Source organism: Amia ocellicauda, chromosome 8 (genome assembly GCF_036373705.1).
Source record: "Amia ocellicauda isolate fAmiCal2 chromosome 8, fAmiCal2.hap1, whole genome shotgun sequence".
Taxonomy (NCBI): Eukaryota; Metazoa; Chordata; class Actinopteri; order Amiiformes; family Amiidae; genus Amia; species Amia ocellicauda.
The window spans coordinates 1,335,261-1,359,269 of record NC_089857.1 but is presented as its reverse complement, the minus strand read 5'-3'; the positions used below and the strand labels follow the sequence as shown (position 1 = coordinate 1,359,269).

The window sequence follows — 24,009 nt, the reverse complement described above, 5'->3', positions numbered from 1 at the left end:
TTTTTTGTTTTTTGTGAGCATCTAATTCACAGCAGGGTAATTTTGCTGAAAAGTCCTTATTTTCCTTATTTAACAACTACATTTAGTTTTAATGTTTTAATAAAGCAGTTGATTCTGTGATACAAATGTGCTGTGTGCTATTTAAATATAAAATACCTGTACATATTTCTAATGAAGGTTAAAATAGTGTTATATTTAATTCAATTTGTAAGCAAATATTACAAAGGATTTAATGTTGCATAATTTTGCATAATTTTGTTTTTTCCTGTGCATAATTCCCTGGGGTGTACTACATATTATATTCAGTTCCTGATTACCCTTACACTAACTGAACCAGTGAATGTGTCCCCATCCAACTAATAATAAGATGAACAGAACTAGCAACCATACATAGTCTGTAATCCAAATAAAATCCATAGTTCATAACAATGTCCCATTACCATAGTCTTCTCTCATCCTCTCACTATTACTCTCCTACACAACCTCCACCCAGGAGGTTGCTTCTGAATTTAAGCAGGCTGTATGGTGAAGTATTCATCAGTGTATTCCAAGATATGTTTCACAATATACTTGCTAGTATGAAAGCACCTTGGAATATGTGTCTGTCTGGACTAGCAGGCTGTCCTGGTGGATCTCTGTGTGTTTGGTGCAGAGACCAGAGCAGTTCTGATGAATTTAATGGGAACTTGTTGTTAAATTGTTACATTATGGTGTTGTATCAATTTGATGGTAATGAGCAGACAGTCAGGCAAATGCCGTACATTTGTTTACACAGGCCCTTTTATGTGCCCATCCTGTTTTTGCAGTATTTCTGGCCTGCTGATGAGAACTGCTCCTGTATGTTTTCAGTTCTAATCATACAGTATTCATTAATATTAAACAGCAATACTGTACCTGCATTGACTGCAGACATGGTTGTATCATTTTCACTTATTCTCACAAAGGAGAGCTGTGCTTCTATATGATTCTACATGTTTCTGTGTGTGCTTTCAAATGTATTTTTTATGTGCTTTTAAATAGATTTGGGTGTGTTTCTATGTGTGTTTGGGGGAATGTTTATTGTTACTGTTTATGTATTTGTATGCATGTGTGTCTGTATGAGAGATTGAGGTTTCAGTGTATATTTTTTGTAGCCTGATTCTGCTGTGAATGAGAGAGCCCTGAAGCTCATAATATCTATTTGTCCTTCCCTCACCTTGCTGGAAGAGGGAATACTGTTGGAATCTTAATGATCATCCTGCTCCAATTGCAGTTGGAATACAGCATGGCCAGACAGCTGTGTGTCTCTGTGCATATGTCTGCTCTCAGTTAACTGTTGAGGGAAGCTCTGTGAAGCAGCCCTGCACACCTATAATGATAACATCATCAGAATTAACATAACACATCACAACACCAAACACAGCTCTCAATTTCTTCATCCAGCCAATTGAAAAGGGCAATTACTGATTCCCTTCTCCCTTCTCCATCTGTCATTTAGTCTTTCTCTCACACAGCTGTCTCTCCCTCTCTATGTTTCTCTTTACCTACATGTCCCTCTGTGTCCTTCTCATCATCTTTATTTGTACCTAACTCTCCAAGCCTCTTTGTCCCAGTAACCCTCTCCTTCCGTTCTGTATCTCTTTTCACACTCCAAATGTCTTCTTATACCACCATTATCTACCCCTTCTATACTTGTGATGGTCCGCTAAGGGGCCTGTCACATTAAGAATTTGAATTCTCCGTGGCTGTTGTGATGTACATGAAAATTAGTGATGTGGGAAACAAAGCTTTAGTCTCAGTAAACAGTAATCACTCTTAACACCATCTCCTACCTGTCTGAAGCTCACTGGTGCTGGTACTTCTGCTACTACAGCTGGCTTCCAGGGAGATGTCACACTCAGGGACATCTAACACTGCTTGAATGAAACCCTTTCTATTCTCATCTTTTGCCAGTCGATCTGTAATGTAATTAATGTAACTAAAACTTTTTACCAAGTTCCACTTTACTGTATAATAAAGCATTTATGTGGTACTACTTTTTGTACTATTTATGTTTTAACTGTGTCACCTTAAACAATAAACACCACCTCCTACCTTTCTGAACATCACTGGTACTGCTACTAGTACTGATAGTCCTAATGTTTTCAAGGAAGACTTCAGTCTCAGGGTTTACAAACAAGTACATGGAATATGCTGTAATATATATTATACGTGAATAAGTAGTTGTCATATATTTAAGCAACAAATACTGAATGTACACTTTTTGTACACTATAGTCTATTAAGGATGTTAATAATTCTGGAAGCAACTGTAGCTGTTGGCCTAGTTAGTAGTATTACTAGATATAACTGTTAACTTAAATTTAGGAATTGAAATGCAGTAAAGCACCTCAAAACTTAAATAATAATACCAAAAGTAAAACGTTTGACAGCAATTTATGCTGTACAATACAGTTACACAAAAACATTTAATAGCTTTACTATTTATTTTAAATAAGTTTGCATTTTTGTAAAAACACGTTTTGTGACTCATGTGTTGTCAATGCCTTACGAAACAATAGTACGAGAGATAAAACAACGTCTTTATTTTGTAATTCCTTAAATATTGTTTTAAACAGATTGCATACTGATTAAAAACAGAACATTACCACAAAAATATGAAAGTCCGGTAAAAAAAAAATAAACGACATGATGTCACTCTAATGAACCTTTGAAACTACTGTATCGAAAAAAGATTCACTGCTTCGCAGAGCTCGATACATGTTCTCCATAGTGACATCTGCTGGTGAATAGGACATATATAAAATATTCGTCAACCACCCATTTTCAGTGACGATAACTATGACGATAATGAGACGAAATACTGTGGAAAAAACGATAACTAAAAATAAATGTCTTCTAATGTTAGTTGACTAAAATGTGACGAAAATTAAACACAAGACTAATGGACATACATGACAGTGCTTTGCGAGGCGGCTGGTCAGGGAGCTGTTTCATGGTCCAATCACACCATGCATGCGTTGACTCGGTCAGTGTGTTCGTGCAGTGCAGCTTATCGCAGTTCTGAGAATAACGAAAATAAACGAGGATTTTCAAAACGAAACTGGGCTTTATTGATCAGCACAAGAGGTACATCCACTTTCACTCTTTGTCACGCCAGCTCTCAATCTCAGCACACAGGTATGGTTTAGTACTGGGATCTCCTACCACTCACCAAGCCAAACGGCGGGTCACCACACCCTTATATCCCCCATCTGGTGACTCCCTCCCGCCCAATCACTGCTCTCCTGCTGTACCACCCATAGACGTGGAGAACCACACAGACACAATAACCCACAAACATCACTCCCTAACCCCACACAATAACACCCCACATATAACACATATTCACACACAGACAGACAGGGTCCCCGAACTGACCCACCCACCCTGCGTACACATTTACCCTTTATATTTTGGGAACTGAAGAGAGACATATGTCCTTGTTTAAAGTAGAATAGTGATTGTGTTGAAGAGGCAAATGTGTTGGAGGGGCATGATTATGCAACTGTACAATTGGTGTAATTTTTTTTTTTTTTTTAATAATTATTTCTACACTGCTGGGACTGACTATTCCACTATGTCTATCTATTCATCTTCTATCACTATCGCTATCTCTACTCTACATTTAAGTCTACGTCTACATCTATGACAAATGTCAGATGCAGGTAATGAAGCTTCATTTGCAATGATCACGTGGTTTCTGATAAGGTGTTGCGGGGTTTCGAAATATCGTATCGGTACATTGTGCTTTGGAAGTGTCGATGCTGCTTCATGAAGCCTGCTTATTCGAGTGTAACATCACTAGAGAAAATTAAAAGCGGGTTTTATGGACTCTAAAACAAACCAAATGGTTGCATTGGATTCCTAAACAATTTAGGGAAATAAGAGTAAAGCAGCTTTTAATTAACAGCGAAAGATGGACTCATGAGTTTTAACATATCTGAATGTTCCTGAACTGGATAAAGAAGCGGTCTGGGTTTTGAACAAAGTCTTGTGAAGAGCAAAACTGAAAAGGTCCACTTGAACTCTGGTAAAATTCTGGAACACTGGCTGTTCTTTGAAAAGTACATAAAACTTTAATTCTATATCAAAGCTCCTTGCAAACTGTTAGAGTTTAATCTGGACATTCTAACTCCAAAATCCTCTGCTGCTAATTACTGGTTGGTGCTACGATGTTTTCATCATTCTTTTTAATTGTACAAAATATATATTTATAAGCTTTGCACTTTGCACAATTGAACTATCTTGCATATGTCAACCTAAACGTAGGATGTTATTGTGCTTCGCATATGGTTCTACTTTATAGAATTTGCTCTTACAGTGTATTTATTGCATACATCATATATACATTTAAAAGAAGGATGTTATCATTTGCTCTCTCATTACTACTACATGTCACTTTAATAAGGGCGTTATTGTTTTCCATTTGTTATTTTCTTTTATTTAATTAACCTGTTATTTGTTATATTGTGAACCTATTCAAGTAATGGTGAATCCCAGAAAACAGTTTGTCATCTCAAGGAGAGAAGTGGTTATTTTGGTGAATTTTATTGCTTGACATATTTACATGCTTGTTTATTGTTTGTGTTTAAATATTTATTCTTTCACAGATATTGACACAACTGTGGACTAACATAGAATTCTGGGTCGGCCGGGAAGCTAAAACCTAAAATCAACTGTTATATCTGTGAAATTGGTTTGTGTATCATCTATGTATCTATGTGCTATATGATTATCTATGAAATTAACTTGTTGAATAGAAATAGAATAGAAATTGCTAAACATATGTAAGCAGTCTTTGATCCAGAGCAAACATGGCAGTACAGTGTTGCATTGGTCAACTTGCCTGGGGCTCAGGTGAAACTCCCTGAGCTGGTATGCTATAGCTGTGCTTGCTCCTCCCTCTGGGAAGAAGACTAGTTGTGCCCCTTTACTACCTTCAACACAGACATGAAATCACCTTGTTCACATAGCTCTAGTCACAGACTATACAGCTCTGGAAAAAATTAAGAGACCACTTAACATTGATTTCTGAACTTGGAGTGGTCTCTTAATTTTTTCCAGAGCTGTATATCATTTTTAACATTTAAATGTGATCCTATTTGTTGAGAAACTGTGAGTACTTGAGAACTCAGTCAGGTAGATGGGGAGATACTACAGCCTGAGGCCACAGTGAGGGTTGGTGGTACTCTGACAGAGTACTTTGTATGGATAGATATTAATCTGTGATCGGGTAAAAAGATCTAGCTGATGGCAAACCAGAGTAATATCATATATATTGGTCCATGCCCATTCCATCCCTGTGTTCCGTGTTTCGCATTGGATTGCTAAAACCAGGAAGTATGCAATGGTTCTTTTCAGCAGAATCTCAGCTAAGCGGCTAAAAAATGCATGTCTCTATCACAAAACATTTCTCCATGAATTAATACTTTGAAATTGATGCACCAATTTTGGGTGGATCCGCCTAATTTGTCCTCTGAGGGTTAAAGTGCAATATGTGCATTATGTACATTTACATATTAGGAGCTCTGGAAAGAAAAGTGGGATTCCATGTGTTAAAACTTCATGTGTACTTGAACTTAGCTCTTGCAAAGATTAATACTTTTATTTACAGTCCCCTAATGTGATCCATCTGCATATGAGTACTCCATCTGCATCTCAAATCGCTTATATTTCCTTTCAGCTGATGATGTAGATATACTGATGGCTGAAGTTTAATGCTGGCTCAGGGGATCTACATGAATGTAGTCCATAAGGCAATAATATGCACATAGTTGCACGTGTATGTGTCAAGTGGTTTTGGAGAAGATTTTTGTAGAATGTCAAGGCTTTGCCACAAAATGCAAAATGGCTGCTGGACCATGTTAACAGCATGTGTAATTTTCATGCAACTTTCTAGAGCTATTTACAATTTTAGCTTTTTTTGGAAGAATATAATTCTAAAAATCCTAACAGAAATAATAGGCTTACAGCACTTCATGCTTGGGAGCCTAATAATTTAGATCATCATTTAAAACTGGTAATGTGTTTCTATAGAAAAAAATTTGAACACTTTATAGAAGTCTAATAAACCTCAAAAACTGTCTGTTTCTGAAATGCTGTCACATATAAGGTAATTTAACTAGAGGAAAATGTACTTTGGTCTGAGATTAATAAAACCATGAAGTGGCAGGTGACCAGTGTACAATGGCAATGAATTTATTTGTGATCCTCAGTTGGAACAGTAGACTTTTGGAAATACCATTGCACACAGAGCTAATAGTCAATGCTAGGAGAGGCTTACACCGGGGTTATGTTTGTGTCCAATGGGGCTTATCTTTGTTATGTTTAGGAATGACAATCTGTAATTAATGTTTAGGAAACACTTTACTGGAGATTTTAAACCTTGTTCTCTAATTTATTGAGCAGAGAAGTTGTGCCCTAGTTGATGTGTGTGTTTGTGTTTCAGAGTCATTATGTGGCATGCATGACAGCCATCCTCAGCCAGATGGATGATACCCACTACACAACCTACATCCAGGCCTTCCCCTCTCACCAGGACCTCATGGTGAGTTGCACTTCCCTGTAAGGAGCATTGTCCTGTCCACCTGCACACTGCAGAACAGAAACAGGGACTGTTTTACTGAAATAAGCTGCACAGTGATCCCTGCAACATATATCAGAGATCACTTACTGGACCCTACTTTTTTTATTGCACTATATTACTTAATTGAAACATATATTTACTTATTGTACACCCTGTAACAGTAGCCCCCGACAGGCAAAGATATGCTGCAGAGTGTAACGCCTTCACACAGACACAATTTGCCCCCCTTACATGTTTTCCACACATTTCAAAATATCACTGTCCTGGTCAGAAAAGCAAAGTTTTTGGGGAATAATAGCCATTTTCTATACTTTTGATGAATAAGCAATTAGAAAATAATACTTATTGTAATGTTCTGAATTAAATATACAGGGCAGATTCTTTAAACACCATCAGACCACTACTGAAATAACAGAGACTTGTAACTGGATTAGTCTTACTCTTTCATGTATTTAATATAACTGCTTATTATTTTTATTAGGTGGGCAAGCACTGAAGGTACTGGACATCTAATGTTATTGTTAGGGCTCTCTTCCCAGCCTTAGCTATAGTTTGGTTATAGCCTCCCAGAGCCAGAGACTTTTTATATTGTATTTATTTTTAATACATGGGCAATGCATTTTCAGGGATATATGTACTGGATGCTATAGGGAGCCAGATGGATTTAAGGGGGGGCCTGCCACCCCAGGAACTACCTTGGTGTCACCTCTGATACACTGAGTTACAAATGTACCCTGGGAGTGGTTTTGGAGAAGATGACTATTGTAAAAATGCTGAATGTATACAAAAATGTGGGTACCCAACCATGTGACCAAACCATGTAAGCTTCCAACACTTTTAGTGCTTGGCAACCTAATAATAATAATCCTAACAACAATAGATGTTGAGCTTGAGGCTTCTCCACCTAATATAAATCAGAATAACACTAGTTTTCCAGAACTTGGGCTTGGACACATAACTATGTTTTCAGAGTGATTTCTGTATCGCCATATGTGTATCTGTGTGACTGTCATCTTTCTGCTACAGGACTACCTGATGGAAACCTTCATTATCTTTAAGGACCTAGTGAGAAAGACAGTGTATCCCCCTGACTGGACAGTCATGGCCATGGTGCAGAACAGGTGAGTCAGAGAACAGACCCAAAAGAGAAAAATATGAATGTCTACTAACAGGCAAATAAGAGAGAACCACACAAAAAGAGGAGTTGTCCAATTGTTCTACTGTAATTCCACATCCAATATATAAATCTTGCACTATCATGATACTAGATATAGTAATGTGTGTTTGTATCTTCTCCACTCTTTGTTACATCAAGGCTAGACATTTTAATTTGGCAGAACTTTGTGGGATTCAAGTTGCTTTACAGCATATTCAGAAATGCTGTAGCTTGTTGAAAGAAGTTGGGTACACAAGATCTGTCTTAGATTTCTACATTTCCTATAATATTTAATACTGGTCAGTAATGAATCAAGTCTCCTTACAATATGTAAGATTTTATTGTCTGTCTAGGTTTTTGAATGTGTATAGCTTTCTGCTTTTCCAATACAGGAACTGCTCTTTATTCAGTAACTGCACTTTCACAACTCTTACAAGAGCAACAGGCTGAATACTGAGATGCACTCACACAGGGGAAAATGCAGGAAGGGTATGACACAGCCAAAGTGGACAGACAAAGGTGCACATACAAGGGTGGAAACACACAGAATTTCAAGTCCACCTCTGAAAGTCACCACGACAGATATTTACAGTGGGCTTTGGCAACTGCCCTGGACACACAGTCCATCCAAAATCCACAGGGCCACTCCCATAATCCCTTGTACTTCCTGTGATGGTGAGATGTAACTGCTACTAATTGGCTACACCTGCAGACAGCGTTACAATATGTTTCATGCACATTAATTAAAGTATACATCTTATCCAGTTATATTTTAGTATATATATGAAAGTGCTGGACCCTACTGTTCTGATTATTAGACTTCGGCTTTTGTTGTTGTTAGGATTTTTAGGTGGCCAAGCACTAAAGTTGATGTATCCCTATTTTGGTTATGATTTTTTTGTAATTGTTCCAAAACGTCCATAGCCTAAAATCCTACTGGTGCTCCAGAAATCATGAAACTTGTCACACCTGAAAACACCTAAGGGATCTTTTGCCATACCGGCCACCATATTGCATTAAACACACATCTTCTTTGAAACCACTTGTGCTATGCATTTGACACTTACAACACACACAGTCACATGATTTGGGTTGATTCAAAATTCCAACTATGTTAAAACTTCTACTATTCCGAAACTGTAAGGCCCTCTGAACTCAAACTTTACCTACATGGAACTAGTAAGAGTATCTATGAGATATGCAAAAGGTTAGAAAAACATTGGCCACCACAATCCAATCAAATTACAAATTTGGAAAATTGACATATGCCATGCATATTTAATGAGTTATAAGAGTTACACAAAAGTGTTACACAAAAAGTCACCAAAATTGCTACAATGGTAGAGGGTGATAGTATGTTTGTATGGGGTAGCATTGTGGCAGTATTTGCATTAAATCGTCAACTTTACATAACCATCTCCTAAACTGTTCACAGTATACATCTGCAACTTAGTATATATTATCCACTTGACCTACTTTAAAGTATGACAGTTTTGCGGTAGTGTTACATGATTGTTATGTCTGTGCCTCATACTGCTCCCATCCACCTCCAGAGATCACAGTCTCCTGAGTTTTAGTTCAGTTTTCCCCTTGATTGTCAATTCATCTCCACATAGTTAAATTAATTGATCCTTTTTTTCTAATTAATTTCACCCACCTGCTCCTCATCAGTGTGACCTATATATTCACCTTTATTTCTTGGGTGCTTTGTTAAGTCTTGTATTCTCCCTGAGTTACACTTCTAAGCCCTCTATTTCCATTCCTGTGTACCTGTGTTTTGACTCTTACTTCCTTTTTTGACTACTGATTCTTGGATCGCCTTTGTTGCAGTGTTTGCTAGTTTATTGACCCCTTGCTTGTTTACCTGACCACATTTTTGGATTTCCTCTAAACACCTGTTTGCTGGCTCTGACTCCTCGCCTGGTTTTGACTTTGACTTTGTTCTTCTGCACCTGGGTCCTACACTCCTGTCTCCGAGTCTCCATTACAGAAGACTTAACCACATCATGGACCCAGCAGACTTTTCATAATTACAGAACGCAGTGTTTTCCGAAAGCAAAGTGGGACATCTGGGATTCAACAAGTTCTTAACACTGACGCTGTTCCTCCTGAGTGTCCTTCTACACAAATGTCCCGACCTCTGTGAGACCTCAGCTTTTCCAAAGGCTACATTCGTCCCCTGCTTCTGGGAATCCGAGAATTCAGCAAACTCTACCCCTTATTCGGCAGAAATTCTGGTGGCCATCCCTGGTCACAGATGTCAGCCACTTCGTCAAAGCCTGCACTACTACTACAGTCAACGTCCTCCCATCAAAGTCCTGCTGGCTTCCTGGAACCACTCCCTATTCCGCATCTCCCTTGGACCCATATTGCCATAGATTTCATCACCGATTTCCCTAACTCTCATGGCCACACCACCATTCTAGTGATGGTTGACCGATTTTCCAAATCTTGCCGTCTCATCCCCCTGAAGCGCCTCCCAACCACCCTGGAAACAGCAGAAGCTCTTTTCACTCATGTTTTACAGATTTAATTCTTCAAACTCCTTAATATCAATGTTAGCCTCTCCTCTGTATATTACCCCCACTCCAATGGCCAGACAGAAGGTCTTAATCAAGAAATCGGTCGATTCTTGTGGACATATTGCAGCCACTCACAGCAAGATTGGAGTTGGTACCTGCCCTGGGCAGAAGTACTCCCAGAATTCCTTAATCAGCTCCTCTACTGGCCATACTCCATTTCAGTATGTTCTTGGCTACCAACTGCCCCTGTTTCCTTGGTCTGGGGAAGCATCTGACATCCAGGCAGTTGATGACTGGTTTTGCCACAGCAATGAGGTCTGTCAGTCTGCCCATGTCAAGCTACAATGGGCATTTCAACGCCAAAAGGTGCAGACAGACCGCCATCGACGACCAGCTCCCCAATTCCAACCTAGACAGGAGGTCTGGCTCTCAACCTGTGACATTCGACTCTGTGTCCCCACTTCATAGGTCCCTTCAAGGTCATACGTCAAAAAGGCTAGGATTGTCCAGGAATGGTTCCACGAACATGACAGTGAATTCATGTTACTGCAGTGGCCTGCTGAGTCATAAGTAGGCCCAGACGGAATCTGCGGAAGTTTAGTCTAAATTCTGCAGCACTTTTTCTGTAAATCCTGCAGAAAATCTGCATTAATTAATTTTATATTGTTTTATGCAACAACACAAAATAAATACTTTAATTATTATTTGTACTTTATTACACCTCAGTAACATAACCAATATGTACATCCATTAGATTGAATTCTTACATTACAATAAAAACCAACTACATGTGTTTAAACAATGAAAACATTTTACCAGCTACAGAAAAAAGTATTTGATCCCCTGCTGATTTTGTATGTTTGCCCACTGACAAAGAAATGATCAGTCTATAATTTTGATGGTAGGTGTATTTTAACAGTGAGAGACAGAATAACAACAATAAAATCCAGAAAAACGCATTTCCAAAAAGTTATAAATTGATTAGCATGTTAATGAGGGAAATAAGTATTTGACCCCTTCGACTTAGTACTTGGTGGCAAAACCCTTGTTGGCAATCACACAGGTCAGACGTTTCTTGTAGTTGGCCACCAGGTTTGCACAAATCTCAGGAGGGATTTTGTCCCACTCCTCTTTGCAGATCCTCTCCAAGTTATTAAGGTTTCGAGGCTAACGTTTGGCAACTCGAACCTTCACCTCCCTCCACAGATTTTCTATGGGATTAAGGTCTGGAGACTGGCTAGGCCACTCCAGGACCTTAATGTGCTTCTTCTTGAGCCACTCCTTTGTTGCCTTGGCTGTGTGTTTTGGGTCATTGTCATGCTGGAATACCCATCCACGACCCATTTTCAATTCCCTGGCTGAGGGAAGGAGGTTCTCACCCAAGATTTGACGGTACATGGCCCCGTCCATCGTCCCTTTGATGCAGTGGAGTTGTCTTGTCCCCTTAGCAGAAAAACACCCCCAAAGCATAATGTTTCCACCTCCATGTTTGACGGTGGGGATGGTGTTCTTGGGGTCATTTCCTCGTCCAAACACGGCGAGTTGAGTTGATGCCAAAGAGCTCGATTTTGGTCTCATCTGACCACAACACTTTCACCCAGTTCTGCTCTGAATCATTCAGATGTTCACTGGCAAACTTCAGACGGGCCTGTGCATGTGTTTCAAGATTTCAGGATTTCAGTCCTTCACGGCGTAGTGTGTTACCAATTGTTTTGTTGGTGACTATGGTCCCAGCTGCCTTGAGATCATTAACAAGATCCTCCCGTGTAGTTCTGGGCTGATTCCTCACCGTTCTCATGATCATTGAAACTCCACGAGGTGAGATCTTGCATGGAGCCCCAGACCGAGGGAGACTGACAGTTATTTTGTGTTTCTTCCATTTGCGAATAATCGTACCAACTGTTGTCACCTTCTCACCAAGCTGCTTGGCGATGGTCTTCTAGCTCGCAATAAACTGCCCCAATGTAAGAGCAATGCTCTTTTCATGGACTGTTCCTAGTCACAAATCACAAATAAAGGCAACATCAGTCTCTGACACAGTATGGACAAGAAAAGGTACAAATTTGAATTTGTAGCAAAATATTTGTGTCTACCCATTGCAACATGCCCATGCATAAAGCCAGTTCATTCAGTCAGTAAATTCCAGATTTTATTTTAGAGAAGGGATTATTGTTTCAATCCCAGGTTTCTCAATTCTAAAGATTTTAAATTATTAATAAATGGGTAACACTTTACAATGTGTCTGTTATCTAACATTAGCTTAGCTTAGTATATTGGGTTGTGTGCATACTATATTGGATGCAAATATTTCAAAGATTGTACTGAGGTAAAAAGTTCATATAAGGAAATCAGGCCAGGCCCTAATCTATGGATTATGACTGCAGAAATGTTCACCAGAACTGATGTCTGGTCAAGACCCTGGATGAGCATGCAGATGATCTCCCCTGAGATGGTTTCTTACAGTTTGTGCAAAAATTCTTTTGTTGTACAAACCCACAGTTTCATCACCTATCTGGGTGGCTGGTCTGAGACAATATTGCAGGTGAAGAAGCCGGGCACCTAAAAGAATTTACCAGTGCTCAGGCCTAGAGCAACAGTCTGTGCGCCTTACTCCAGAGAAGATATAAGTGCTCCTAGAAAAAGAAAATAAGGAAGTACATTAAAGCTCATTTAGTTAATGACAAATAAAGTAGAAGAGTACTTAAAATGTATATTTAATATTGGTTTAGATTTCCTTAAGGATCCCTAACAGTCCACTTGATGCATTACAGTAAGTAGTTTGGATTAATAATGTTTTATTTTCAGAAAGGGTGATATGATAGGAAAAGGCCTTATTATATATTGAGAGCCTGCTGAAATTGAAATGTTTGGCAACTAGACTTTAAGTTCCCAGAATGGAGAAGTTATTCAGAGCCAAATAGGCAGCGGTGATGAAGAAGGGCTCAGTTCATCACAAACATATCCTTATCTCAATAGAAAATATTCATGTAAGACCCTGGACAGTTTAGTTAAATGTATTATAATTTTGTAAAGTATTGCCTTTTTGAAGCAATTTTAATGCTGAGAGAGATTGAAATAATTCTGGTCACAAGGTTTAAGTTTAAAATTAATTAATAACTAATAAAAATAAAAAACTGGTAACTTTTTTGCTTCATGGTGCAAAATCAATCTCAGTCTGCTTGTTCCTTGTAGCTCCCATACTAACACAGCTCCCTATTACGTAACAGTTCAGGGTCCTTTATTTATATCTACTTTTGATAGAAGGATTTGCTAATTACCAAAATGTTTTAAGAAATTATACATTAATTTATAAAATAATACACGTGTAATGAATACTGAATTGTGTTGAATTGGATTTAATTATCCCACGTGTAATTATTAGACGCAGTCCATTGTTAAGACTTTAAAGTACTGTCTTCAAATTCCATAATGAACAGCATTGTCATCTTAGTGGACATCTCTCTCTCTCTTGAAGTTTAAAATAATTAATTTAGTGATCTTCAGTTTTGTATGAAAACAGATTTGACACCAAAATCTGGCTGATAACTCTCAGCAATAGTCCCCCTACCATTGCCAGGTTTGTTTTGTCTGGATAGCCCAGGATATGGCCCTGGTAACACTCTTTAAATAGGAGACAGCCTGGACTGTAACTGTCAACCTGCAAAATATAAGGCTGGTCCAACAGTCCTTGTGGAAGTTGAGTTGTTTATTAGTTTATTTTATTGAAACTTTGAACTGCATCATGAACAAATCACCCAAACATGTTTCTAGGACTGATTCCATGGAATTCTTTAAGAAATTGCAGAATGAGATTCTTGGGTCAATAAGCAACTTATAAACACATTACAGAGGAATACAAGTTGACATCCACTGTCTGAAATCATGCAAGGAAGGCCAGCCTCCTTCCTATTTGCCGATCTCTTTTTTTCATTTCACTTCATTTCCATTTGGTAAAGCTTTGTGACATGGAAGAATATTTCACTGGTAAATATAAAAGCTACAACACACTGTTTTAGTTGGTCTCTTTAGTTGGACTGTTTAATTCCTATTCTATATTTGTTCTGTTTGTCAGTCTGCTTCATCATGTCTGTGTTTATCCATGTCTGGCTGTACTTCCCTTTTCTCTCTCTGTTTCTCATTGTGTTTCTTCCTATCTATCTGATTATTTTACTAAAAGCTTGAAAACCAATTAAAGTGAAGGAATTAAATCCTGATTAGGAGTGTTTTGCAGAATGTCTGGTACAAAGAAGAGTGAACTAAAGAAGTCCATCAGACGCAAGTCCTGCATATTGTGTTAAATGTGTATTTGCAAATATATACATAAATCTTCTCCTAGATAAATCTAGCTAGATGTATATTTGTTCAAATGAAGTGGATGGGCTACATGACGAAGTTTGCACCAGCAGAGCATAATGCTTGAATTGGGGCATAGGGCTGTATTAGTTCTACCAAGTATAAAGGTGATAAAAAATAAAGGCAAGCAAAAATATATTGTTATCAGAAGCACAGCCGGGGAGGGGTTTAGCTCGTTACCATTGGCACCTCAAACATTTTTCTATCAAAGCTGCCTAAAGGTCCCTGTATGAGTCACTCAAACAGTCCCTTCCTGTTTCCTGTTTGAATATATAGTGACACGCACACAGGAACTCCTTTTTGCTGTTTCACCCTTGGACTCAGCGCATCATATTGCAAAGTCTCACTGTTTGTTTGCTTTTTATTATATTATATTATTAATTGTATTATTAATAAAAAGCACAAACTGCGCTTTCAGTCTACTGGCTATATATATATATATTAACTTTCCACCAGAACTACAAGAGACAGATAATTCACTATATCTCCCAGAATCCCCTCACAGATACAGGTGCTTCCTGGATGGCGCCCTATATAAACCTTCTGACTCCCCATCACAAATGTCTCAGTATCCATTGGAGATAAGATGAGGAGGTCGAAGGAGAGCACAATACAAACACAGACACAGACAGGAATACAAGCAATTACCCTGGCTTACGACACAGTTTTGGCTGATGACCCGCGACTGTGACTTTGACTTTGCTGTGGAAGAGAACGCAACCCTGGTACCAAACTAACGATTTATGAACATTGACTACTCCGGAGATTACCCTTTGGCTTGTTTGCTGTGTGTCTGTTGTTTGTCTCTGTGTTTTGATTTCGTTTATAGAGAGGGATTTGTTTTCACCGTTTTCAAAAAATAGGCGGTAAAAATATATATTTTGACAATTTACTCCTTAAAAATGAGGTACATAGTTTTACACTGTATGGTTCTTGCACGACTATTATCGTATAACCAAACCTAAATAGACCTACATAAGAAAAGAAAACGGCTTAATTGACATAAAATTTGACCAACCTGTGACACCGTACTTGCTAGCACATTTTTTGTTTTTTTACTGTCACTACCATAGCAACCGGTGGTGGTACATGTAAGTGCAACCCTAAGAAGTGGGAGACCAATAAAAATAATAATAATAATATTGTTTTTTGTTTTTTTGGTAGATTTTTTTCTTTCAATAAAGTTGTGGTGAAGTTCTTAATATGAGTAATCCTGAAAACCTACCACTTCCACAGTGAGTGGGAGGAAGATAATTTTTTCACCACTACAAATTTAAAATGTGTATGTCTGATCTGCCATTTAAGCGTAGCTCTTGCTGAGAAGGGAAATGTTGAGAGGCATTTTAAAACTGTTCACAAGAAGTATGACGACGACTTTCCAGCTAAAAGTAAACTTTGAAAGAAAAAAGTTAAGGAATAAAGTCTCAAATAGTTGCCCAACAATCGAGCTTTACAAGACTCAGCTCAAAATCAAAGGCAGCCACGATCACATCATTCCAGGTGAGTCACATAGTCGCAAAACACAAGAAGCCATTTCAGGATAGGGAAATTGTAAAAGAAGCCTTTGTAGATTCATTGTTTAATGATTTCAAAAATAAATCAGAACTAATTTCCGCTATTACGGATGTTCAGCTTTCTAGAAATACTGTAACTCTTTACTGTGAAGTGATGGGTGAGGATTTGGGAGAACAGCTGAAAAAAAGACATAAATGAGTGTGTGTTGTTTTCTTTTCAATTTGACGAGTCCACAGATGTGATCGACACATCTCAGTTGTGCATTTTCATTAGAATGGTGTTTGAAGATTTGACTGGAAAAGAGGAACTGCTGAAAATCATATCTCTAAAAGGAAGAACTCGAGGGGAGGACATCTATCAGGCATTCAAGGACTTTATTAATAACACTCAGTTACCCATTTACAAACTCCTGTCCATAACAATGGATGGAGCACCAGCCATGGCCGGTCATACCAATGGGTTTATTGCCTATTGCAAAAGTGATGATGACTTACCAGACTTCCTCAATTATCACTGAATAATCCATCAACAGAATTGTGTGGTAAAATGCTGAATATGAAAGATGTCATGGATATTACAATCAAAATAGTGTGCTCAGTTCGGGCCAGAATTCTGCAGAGGCGTCTCTTCAGGTTTTACCTGTGAAGTGAAGCTGAACACACAAACCTCTTGCTACACACGGATGTAAGGTGGCTTATTAGTGGTAAATTCCAGCATAGATTTAGAGATCTGTTATCAGATATCAAGGAGTTTCATCGCTACATGTCTCCTCGCTCAGCTTACATAAGAACATAAGAAAGTTTACAAACGAGAGGAGGCCATTCGACCCATCGTGCTCGTTTGGTGTCCATTAATATCTAAGTGATCCAATGATCCTATCCAGTCTATTTTTAAATGTTCCCAAACTTTCAGCTTCTACCACATCGCTGGGGAGTTTGTTCCAGATTGTGACTACTCTCTGTGTGAAGAAGTGTCTCCTGTTTTCCGTTTTGAATACCTTGAAGCCCAATTTCCATTTGTGTCCCTGCTGATCTGGAAAAGCTCCTCTGGTTTGATGTGGTCGATGCCCTTCATGATTTTAAAGACTTGGATCAAGTCCCCACGTAGTCTCCTCTGTTCCAGGGTGAAAAGGTTCAGGTCCCTCAGTCTCTCAGTAGTACATTTCCTTCAGACCTGGAAAAAGTCTGGTTGCTCTCCTCTGAACTGCCTCTAAAGCAGCAATATCCTTCTTGAAGTGTCGTGCCCAGAACTGCACAAAGTATTCCAGATGAGGTCTAACTAGCGCATTGTACAGTCTGAACATTACTGCCCTTGTTATAAATTCTACACTTTTGACAATATACCCTAGCATTCTGTTTGCCTTTTTTATTGCTTCCCCACATTGTTTGTGAGGAGTCCACATAGACTCCTAGGTCTTTCTCATATGTTACTTCATCTAGATCTGTACCTCCCATAGTGTAATTATAGTGGACATTTTTGTTACCTGCATGTATTACCTTGCACTTGTCCACATTGAATTTCATCTGCCAGGTGTCGGCCCATAACTGAATATTATCTAAGTCCCTTTGAATAACCTGTGCTGCCAAGATTGTATCTGCTGAGCCACCTATTTTAGTATCATCTGCAAATTTGACAAGTTTGCTAACTATCCCAGAGTCCAGATCATTAATATAGATTAGAAAAAGCAAAGGCCCTAGTACTGATCCCTGTGGAACTCCACTAACAACCTCACTCCAGTTAGAAGCAACTCCTCTAATCAACACCCTCTGTTTCCTATACATCAACCAGTTCATAATCCATTTACTTACATTACCCTGAATGCCTACAGCTTCCAATTTGAGGATCAGTCTTTGGTGTGGAACCTTATCAAAAGGTTTTTGGAAATCTAAGTATATCATATCATATGCTTTCACATGATCTACAGCTGCAGTTGCATGTTCAAAAAATTCGAATAAATTAGTAAGACATGATCTGCCTCGTCTAAACCCATGTTGACCAAGAATATGGTTTTAATTAAGATGCTCCTCCATTTTCTGTCTAATCATTTTTTCCAACATTTTACAAGTGATGCAGGTGAGACTGATTGGTCTGTAATTTCCTGGCTCAGTTTTGTCCCCTTTCTTGTGAATTGGTATGACATTTACCGTCTTCCAGTCAGTTGGCACATCCCCTATTCTAAGTGTTATTTGGAATATTTGAGTTAGCGGCCTATAAATCATTTCCCTCATTTCTTTAATTACTGTTGGAAATATACCATCTGGCCCAGGTGATTTGTTTGTTTTTAATTCTGCTAGTCCCTTTAGTACCTCCTCCTCATTTATCCTGATCTCTCCTAGGATTTGCCTGGACTGATTGTTAACCTGTGGCATGTTATCTGTCTTTTAGTTTGTAAAAACCTCTGTGAAATACTCATTTAGATCATTTGCCACATCTTGTTCATTTTCCAAGATACTTCCATTTTTGCCCTTTAGCTGTTTCACTTCCTCTTTTATTGACCTCTTGCTGTTGTATTATTGAAAAAAGCTCTTTGCATTAGTTTCTTTCTATTTCCCTCTTTGCTTCCGTGATCCCTTTCTTAAGATTTCTTAGCAGCTCAACATATTCTACAGTATGTATTTTGTTTTGTCTCCATCCCTTTTGTATGCACTATACAACATTTTCTTTCTGTTGATATTTTTTTGCATACTTCTATTAAACCATTTTGGCCAATGTTTTGGTACAAACTGAATCTGTATCCAGTGTGCTCCAGTCTACCTCTTCTAAGTGCCGCCTCATACCTTCAAGGTTTGCTTTTCTGAAATTGTAGACCATTGATTTAGACTTGGACCTTGTTTTTTGAAAGAATGCCTCAAAGCTAACCATATTGTGATCACAATTTGCCATTGGTTGTCTAACTAGTGACTCTATCTTGGCCATTTGAAAAGATCAAGTCAATGCATGCAATCTCCCTGGTTGGTTCCCTGACAAATTGAGTTAGAAAGCAGTCATTTACCATCTCAACCATTTCTATTTCTGCTTCTGTAAGTTTGGGAAATTTAAATCCCCCATTATAAGAGCCACATCCTTGCTACATGCAGTCCTGATTACACTGTACAATGCAACATCTTTCTGAATATCTGAGTTGGGTGGCCTGTAACACACTCCTACCACTAATCCTCCAGATCTCTTGTTCAAAAGTTTCACCCACAAAGATTCTGTTCCGTTACTGGGATCTAATTTGAGTTCTTCTGCCTCTCTCTCTCTCTCTCTCTCTCTCTATATATATATATATATATATAGAGAATATATATATATATATATATTTTTTTTTTTTTATTAGGTTTCTTACAAATATACAAAGTATCAAAAAGTACACTATATATTTCTTACAGAATGAGGTTGCAAGAACCTTTATAGTTTACATATTATATACAAACTGAGAAGTGAAAAATAAGACTAGGAGAAGAGTAAGAATATGTAAGTACAACAAAAAAAGGAAAAAAAAGGAAAACAACAAACAAGAAAGGCAAATGTCTGAATAGTGTCAGATTAGATACTAGTTAGCATCTACTCTTTGGCAGAGATTAAGGATGTGAAGAGAGTTTCAGTTGATCAAAATAATTTAGGAAGTGTTACCAGGCCACATAAAACCCATTAGTTAGCCTCTGATTGTGTTTTTTTTTTTTTTCAAGTTTTAGATGTTGCATTATATCCTTGTGGGCAAAGGAGGGCGGGGCAGGATGCCTCCAGTTAAGCAAAATGAGATGCCTTGCAAGCAGTGTGGAAAAGGCTAGCGTGTCATCTTGAGTTTTAGACAAAGGAATATCGTTGGGTATTACTCCAAAGAGTAAGGGGAGAGGGGTCAAGTTTAAATCCTATTATATGGGAGAGTGAAGTAAAAACAGAGGACCAGTATGAAGCCAGCTTAGGACATGTCCAGTACATATGAATAAGAGTGGCAGGGGCAGAGTGGCATTTATCACAGGTTGGGTCCAAATCCGGATATAGTTTTCATAATTTGATTTTTGATAGGTGGATCCGATGTAGGATTTTAAATTGTATCAAACTATGTCTCTTCCTTCTATCTGAGGAATGTACCCGAGATAGAATGGATTCCCAGTTGCTATCTGCTATGTCTATTTCAAAATCTTGTTCCCAAAGAGTTTTTAGGGTTGCAAGTGAGGGGCAATTAAGTGAAGATATAAGATTGTAAATTATTGATATTAAGCCTTTGCAACTTGGGTTTAACTCCAAAATAGAGTCTATAGGATATTTCGAGGGTAATGACGGAAACAAGGCAATTTTTTTGTAGGAATTGTAGGTAGTGGAAGAAGTGTGTGCGTGGCAAGTTATATTATTGAGATAGGAAGTCAAAATAAAGTATCAGTCCTCCAATGAAGGCGGAAAAAGATGATTTGCCCGAATGGGACTGCATAGAGAGAGCGATTGTAAACCAAAGTATAATCTAAATTTCCAAATCTTAAGTGATTGAATGACTATTGGATTAGAACTGAAGTGATTGATAGAGAAAGGAAAAGAGGAGCTAAGCAGAGCACACAAAGAAGTGCGTTGACACGACATTGCCTCCATTTGTACCCATGCTGGATTTGCCTTCTTTAGCCATGTGATGCCATAGCGACATACTACAAATATTGGCTGACCAATAATAACATTTTTAAGTTTGGTAATGCCATGCCACCCACCTGCTTAGGTCTTTGTAGAAAGGCTTTACGAATCCGGGGTACCTTTTTGTCCCAAATTATCCACTGTTAGGAAAAAATGCTTGGGGATAAACATTAGAATGGATTGAAATAAATATAAAAAATTAGGTAGATTATTTCTTTTTACAGCATTCATGCGACCAATCAGAGAGAGATGTATACTAGACCAGCGTGTAAAATCCTGTTTCATGTGCTCTAGAAAAAGGTTAAATATTTGAAACTGTTTGAATCGACATTGATGGGAAGAGTAGTCAGTGGGTAATTCTTGGCCGCCAAATTAATAGGAACATTTTCACTTTTTTGCTCCAGCCCCATCCCCCCTCCCCCCCGGACCACCCCCTGTATATCTCCACTGGACCGTAGAGAAATTGCAAGGGGTTCTATAGCAATAGCAAAAAGAAGGGGTGAAAGAGGCCAGCCCTGTCTAGTACCTCATTGAAGTTAGAAGAATGTAGAATGAGTATTATTTGTGCAGACTGATGCTACGGGAGACGAGTACATTAGCTTTATCCAGGTGATACAATTTGAAACAAATCCAAATTTATGAAGAGTGGCAAATAAATAGTCCCAATCCACCTGGTCAAAGGCCTTTTCTGCATCCATTGATATAAAAACTTCAGGTAGGATTGTAGTTGAGTTTATATAGATAATATTGAACAAACATCTTAAATTAAAGAAAGAATGTCTGCCTTGTATGAAGCCTGTCTGGTCAGAAGAGATAATAGATGGTAGACAACTTTTGAGACGGTGTGCTAGTACTTTAGCCAGAATCTTTACATCAGAATTTAAAAGAGAAATAGGGCAATATGATCCACAATATAGGTTTTATCCTTCTTTAGCAAAACAGATATTGATGCTTGACATATTGTTGGGGGTAGGGTTTTGGAAGCATAACACTCTGAAAACAGAGACAGCAGTAAGGGCGAAAGATGGGATGAGAATTTCTTCTAAAATTCTATTGGAAACCCATCTTACCCATTACTTTGCATTGTTTTCATTGCTTTTAAAATTTCATCCTGGGAGAGGGGTTTGTCTAACGCAACTTTCAAATCATTATTAATACATGGAACATCAATATTATTGAAAAAATTACAAACCAAAGAAGGATCTGAAATAGTCTCTGAGGTGTACAGGGTCGAATACAAAAATTTAAATTGATCATTGATTTCTATAAATGTATCTATTTGTGAAGAGATGAATTTAGTGAAATCAGGGTCAGCCAGAAGAAGACGCCATTAAGACAAATTAAGATGCCAAGGAGGACGAAAATAGCCTGATTAGGGAACCTTAATTCTAAAATTAAAGGGGCATGATCAGATATTACAAAACTATTATATGCACATGACTGAACTGAGGGGAGCAACCTGTTATCAAGAAAAAAGTAGTCAATACGGGAGTAAGTGTGGTAGACAGGTGAGAAAAATTAATTTTGTATTGCTGATGGATAAAGAAAGCGCCATGGATCTGACATTCCATGTGTGTCTTAAAAGTTTCTAATGGCTAAAGCAGATTTTGAAAATGAAACAGACATTGTAGATGAGCGATCTAGAAATAGATTGAGGACACAGTTAAAGTCTCCCCCGAGAAGCAGGTGATGGGGACTCTAAATCAGGTATGGAAAAAAGGAAGCTGGAAATGAAGTGATGGTCATCCCAATTGGGCGTATAAACATTAGCTAAAATCAATGGACAATTTAAGAGTGTGCCTTTCACTATAACATAACGGCCATTAGGGTCAGCAGTAACCATGGAAGGGATGAAAGGAACATATTTGTGAATTAAAACTATGAAAATTGGAATGAAACATCTGTCCCACCAAGCCTCTCTGAATGTGAAAGTGATCAAGTGTATGTACATGGGTTTCTTGCAGGAAAGCAATGCCCACTGCCAAATGCTTCAGATGAGAGAGAACCTTGCTTCTTTTAAATGGGTGGTTTAATCCCTTAACATTCCAACTGATAAAATTAACCGGGCTCCCTCCCTGTGTATGTTTTTTATTACTGGACATAGTAATAGAAAGGGGACATATGTGAATGGAGCCAATATAGAGTAGCCATGGCAAATCCAAAAACAACAGGTTTGGACCACAACCCTCCACTGCATACAATATAACAATGGCTGACCTGGAAAGAAAAAAACAAAATCACCTCCCCAGATGAGGTGACAGCTTACCCTCACAGCAGACATAGTGCCGGATTAAATCAAAACTTTGACGCACCCGCTAATAGAAAATTACAGAACTTTACTCAGTTGCAGCTTCAATTTTAGTAAGATGACACTTTTTTCTAATCATAAATGTGACCGCTATGATGAACAGGTTTGTAGTTTTCTATTAGCGGGTGGGTCAAACTTTTGATTTAATCCTGCCCATACTGTATACACCTGTCGGCATAGTGTATCTGCAAGGAGCAGCCCACGTTGTGACCACATGTATTTAGGTATCTCAAATAGAAGTTTAAAGTAAAGCTCATAAAATTCTATGTGAAAACTACAATCGCAATCAAGGAAATATACTGGTAATAGTCATCAGACAGAGTAAGTGAGATAAAACATTAACAAAGAGAAGAAAGAAACAAAAAACTTGAGAACTACTGTATTGTAATAAGCTCTATCATAGAGTAAGAAACAGCTCTTGGAACTAAAACTAATGCAAAGAGCTTTTTTCAATACTATAACAGCAAGAGGTCAATAAAGGAGGAAGAGAAACAGACAAAGGGCAAAAATGGAAGTATCTTGGAAAACGAACAAGAAGTGGCAAATGATTTAAATGAGTATTTCACAGAGGTTTTTACAAAAGAAAAGACAGATAACATGCCACAGGTTAACAATCAGTCCAGGCAAATCCTAGGAGAGATCAGGATAAATGAGGAGGAGGTACTAAAGGGACTAGCAGAATTAAAAACAAACAAATCACCTGGGCCAGAAGGTATATTTCCAACAGTACTTAGGAAATTAGGGAAATGATTTATAGCCCTCTAACTCAAATATTCCAAATGACACTTAGAACAGGGAATGTACCAACTGACTGGAAGATGGCAAATGTCATACCAATCCACAAGAAAGGGGACAAAACTGAGCCAGATCATGTTTTACTAATTTATTAGAATTTTGCAGCTGTAGATCATGTGAAAGCATATGATATGATATACTTAGATTTC

At 38.2% G+C, this 24,009-nt stretch overlaps 1 protein-coding gene across 2 annotated transcripts in view; it reads left to right on the top strand.

Annotated features, from left to right (window-relative positions):
* LOC136755306 (dedicator of cytokinesis protein 2) overlaps positions 1-24,009 on the top strand; it is a 435,882-nt gene that overhangs the window by 362,185 nt on the left and 49,688 nt on the right. For both annotated transcript variants that reach the window (XM_066711776.1, XM_066711775.1), the window contains exons 28-29: positions 6,469-6,567; positions 7,633-7,727. In XM_066711776.1, coding sequence (XP_066567873.1) covers positions 6,469-6,567; positions 7,633-7,727 — 194 coding nt within the window. The remainder of the gene's footprint in view (positions 1-6,468; positions 6,568-7,632; positions 7,728-24,009) is intronic.